Genomic DNA, 3,864 nt, shown 5'->3' with positions numbered 1-3,864 from the left:
GACGGGGGGAAGACGCCTGTCATAGGCAGTATAGGGGGGAGGAGGGAGAGAGAGAGAGAGAGAGGCGGGAGCAGCCATTAACCTCCTGTTGAGTGGATTTGCCGAGGGGACCCTTCCTGTGCCCTTTCCTCCTACAGCATCAAAGCTCAGCAGATCAAGGTCCCCTCTGATGACCCTGCCCTTCATGGGCAGTCACTGTGCACACTCTGTGTGTGCTGTCACCTCCCCGGAGGAGAGGGGTCAGAAAGGCAGACTGAATGCCGGAGATGGGGCTAGCAGAAATAGCTGAGCCCGGCAGGTGGATTCACCTAACTTTGAAGGCGTTTGATTTTGCCCATCCAAACGAAGCTGTCCAATGTCTGAGAAAACTCGTAGCCTTTACATTAGAACTTGGGGGGCGGCTGGTATTATGGTGTTTAACGGCACTGGACTCCCACATGGCTGACCATGGTTCGAGTCCCAGACCTGGAGGTTTGCTTTCTAACTCTCTCTAATCAAACTGGAAAATAATAATAATTTAAAGAAACAGTAGCACTTGGGAGACTAGCAGGCACCCCTATATGGTTGCAAGGCTCTGGATCCGTGGAACAGAGGCGTGCTTTGGTTTGCATTCAAGGACTCCACATCAACCCCCGTGCTGCGGGCCTGGTGGGCAGGGACGGCCCCTATGACAAGCAGCCCTTCATGGTGGCCTTCTTCAAAGTGAGCGAGGTCCACGTGCGTGCCACCAGGTCAGCCTCCGGTCGGCGCCGACAGCAGAGTCGCAATCGCTCCATCCAGTCCCAGGACGTGTCTCGGGTCTCCAGCGCCTCAGGTAGGTTTGGGTGGAACTGTTTTTCCAGGAGGTTTGGTTGGTCTCAGTAAGGACTGTTTTGGACGTGGAACCCCTTCTGCACAGCAAATACAAAGGCCCAAAGTACCATGTGGATGAGGGTGACTCGTCACAGTCACAGAGGACCTGCTGGATTCCTGGAGCTGTCAGAATGAAACTCTGGATTCCTGGACTCTGAGTCTTCAGTCTGCAGGCTTCACGGCCTAGATTCTTCTAGTTGTGTTATGTCTGGAGGATTGTGATGCATGACCCACTTCATACATTTGTGTAATATGGACTTGGATTTGTCAGAACTCTTGACTGGACCAGAGGGAAAGGTGACTCAAACAGCCCTTGGGTGGATGTCATTGGCTTGTTTACCTGGGAAGTTCAGAGGTTCTAGCTGTGGGCATGGGTCCATGGGCCTCAATGATATTAGGAATCGCTCTCTTTTTCTCTTTTTGTATTTTCTTTTGTTGTGGCATTCTCAGAAAGACTGCATATGGGGACCAGGATTTTATTACCCATAGTGACTTCAACCACAGAGAAAGAGCCCTTTTTTATGGAAGCTTCAGCAGAAAGCCAGGGCATGACGCCATCTTGGTTTAGGGCATGTGCCCAGCCCCATGCTGGGTGGAATGCTTCAATCGATGGGCCTGAGTGTGTGTTCAGCTCTGGAGCTAGGGGATGGGTCAGACCTGTTCTTCCCAGAACAGGCAAGTTCAAAGGCAAGAGCAGAAATGGCCTCCCATTGCCTGAGTGGTCAGGTCAGTGGTCCTTCAGAATCGTCCCTCCAAGGCTGTGCCTTTTTAGGACATGGCATGGAAGTCCACTCATGGGAACACGGAGGGAGGGGAGTGGGTGTTCTCTCCTGAGAGCCACATGGCTAGTCAGTATTGACTCCAAACCAGACAAGTCTGACTCTAAAGCCAGGCTTGCAAAGTCTGGGTCTCCTTTCACTGTTTAAATAGCCTAGGAACGAAGCTTGCTGTTGAAGATTGGCAGTGTGATTTGTAGTCAGAAAACTCGCTTTTCTCATTCTACCCCTGTGACTTTGGGCCAATCTGATGTCTTGCAGCTTCAGTATTCTCATCTGTCAGGTGGAGATGATGACAAAAGTGAAATGAAATGAAGTGTTTTCATTTCAACTTTACCCAGTTGCTGGGATTCAATGCAAATGTTCCGTCCTGCTCCTTATAACACTCAAAGCTTAATTATGCCCAGTGGCAGAGGGTCGGTTCCCAGTAGGTTGGGATCCCTGGAAAGGAAGTAAATACTGTGTCTTCATCCTTCCAGGTACCTGTTTATAAATGTCATCTTCAGAGGCCAGAAAGAGTTAACAGCAACCACCCAGAGCGTCCAGTTCTTCCTCAGGAAGAAGCGTGTTCCTTTTAGAGTCTTATTTATTGAGTCATCTCTCTGACCAGTAACTTGGACATGGAATGTGAGGGCCTGCCACCCAGTGCGATGTGACATTTTGCTGCTTGTCATCCCGGTGTTTCTTGGACGCACCGCACAGCATGTGTGTTCCTGTGTTTACCGCTGCAAACAGCGAGGGTTGGGGTTTTTTAAAAAGAAGACCCAGAAATACTTGCCTGCCTTTATTCACTTCAGAGGCAGCCCACCGAACAGACTTCATCATCCCAGAACTTTCCCTCAGGGTAGGAGGAGGAAGCTGGCCAATGGCAGGCATCAATTTATTAATGAACTGTGGTCAGTTTGAGAGCAGGACTTCAGACGTGGAAGCGTCTCTTGAAATATTGATTGCTTTTTGAAAATTAAAATGTCACTTGATTTATTCAACATTCCCCCCCCCCGACCCCTGCAATACACATACTGATTTTTTTAAATTAAGAAAACATGTTCTTTCTGATTTAGATTTTAGCCACATCATTCAATTATTATTTCCCAAGTTCCTTTCAACTTGTTTTCATTTCCTAAGTTTGAATTAAGTATGGATAGTAGAGTTGAGCTGATAAGTAGTAAGATATATAAGTGTGTTTTTCTAAGCCTCTCTACCCCTTTGCTGCCCCCAACCCCCTTGTCATTACTTTCAAAAGTGTGTGACTGGCACCCGTTGTGACTTTTAAGTCACTGAGTCTGGGACTTGAACTGTGGTGGACTACATGGGAATCCAGTGATGTAACCATTACACCATCTGCTGGTCCCAGGATTTGGGTGTTTTAAATCCAAGCCTATCTGAAGGTTTCTCTATGGAAGCAGGTTATAAATGGGGAGAGAAGTCCGTGCTGCTAAAGACAATATCCTTCTGATAGAGTCGAGGCTCAAAAATCTACAGGGAGGGAGTTACCTTCTTCCAGTGTTGGGAGAAAGTTGCCCTGGGAGCTTTTATGATTGTTAGATTTTGATATCTGATCACTTAAGTCCTCTCCTCCCCACCCCACCTCCCAGCTTCCCCAGACCCTCTTACGTTGGGACTTGCTTGTCCAAGTTACCCTGGACAAGCACCTGGGACCTTGTCTAGCTGGGGCCAGAATTTCCTTCCCAGCTGAGTTGCTGGTCCCTTTTGCTGTCCTTTCCTCTATGCCAAAGAGTTGCATGGAATGATTGAAGGGCCAGATTTCACTTTCCATGTGAACTTTGAAAAAGCCAGATCCCTAGAAATGCTTCCTAGGATTAAGACTGGGCCTTCACTGCAGCGGTGCCTGGGGGTGCCTGGGAGCCCTGGTGTCCAAAGAGTTGGTGTCTGAATGGTGTGGTAGTGTCACCTGTGTGTTTGCCTCCAGCCTAAAAGGGCAATATTTCCAATTCTGCTGTCTACAGACAGGGGACCTGTTCTCAGCGATTCTGACTTGTGGGTCTAGAATGGGGCTCAGGACTCTGTGGGTCAGATAAATTTCCCCCGTGATTCTCATGACTAGGGGACAGGCTCTACAAGTCAGTTGCTGAGGATTGACCTCAGAGTTGGTTTTCCCAGGCCTGGGTCTGTTACTCTGTGTTTTTGTTTTGTTTTGTCTTGGTTTTAAGCAAGATTTTTGCTATACGGCATGTGCACTCACCATAGAAACAGAGAGAGAGAGAGAGAGAGAGAG

General features: G+C 48.5%; 1 protein-coding gene across 1 annotated transcript in view; it reads left to right on the top strand.

Annotated features, from left to right (window-relative positions):
• Positions 1-3,864, top strand: part of BMP6 (bone morphogenetic protein 6) — a 174,021-nt gene that overhangs the window by 160,221 nt on the left and 9,936 nt on the right. The window contains exon 4 of the mRNA XM_006141251.2: positions 617-814. Coding sequence (XP_006141313.2) covers positions 617-814 — 198 coding nt within the window. The remainder of the gene's footprint in view (positions 1-616; positions 815-3,864) is intronic.

The sequence above is a fragment of the Tupaia chinensis genome, unplaced genomic scaffold, assembly GCF_000334495.1.
Source record: "Tupaia chinensis unplaced genomic scaffold, TupChi_1.0 Scaffold000048_1, whole genome shotgun sequence".
Lineage (NCBI taxonomy): Eukaryota > Metazoa > Chordata > Mammalia > Scandentia > Tupaiidae > Tupaia > Tupaia belangeri.
This window is presented reverse-complemented; position numbering and strand designations above follow the sequence as displayed.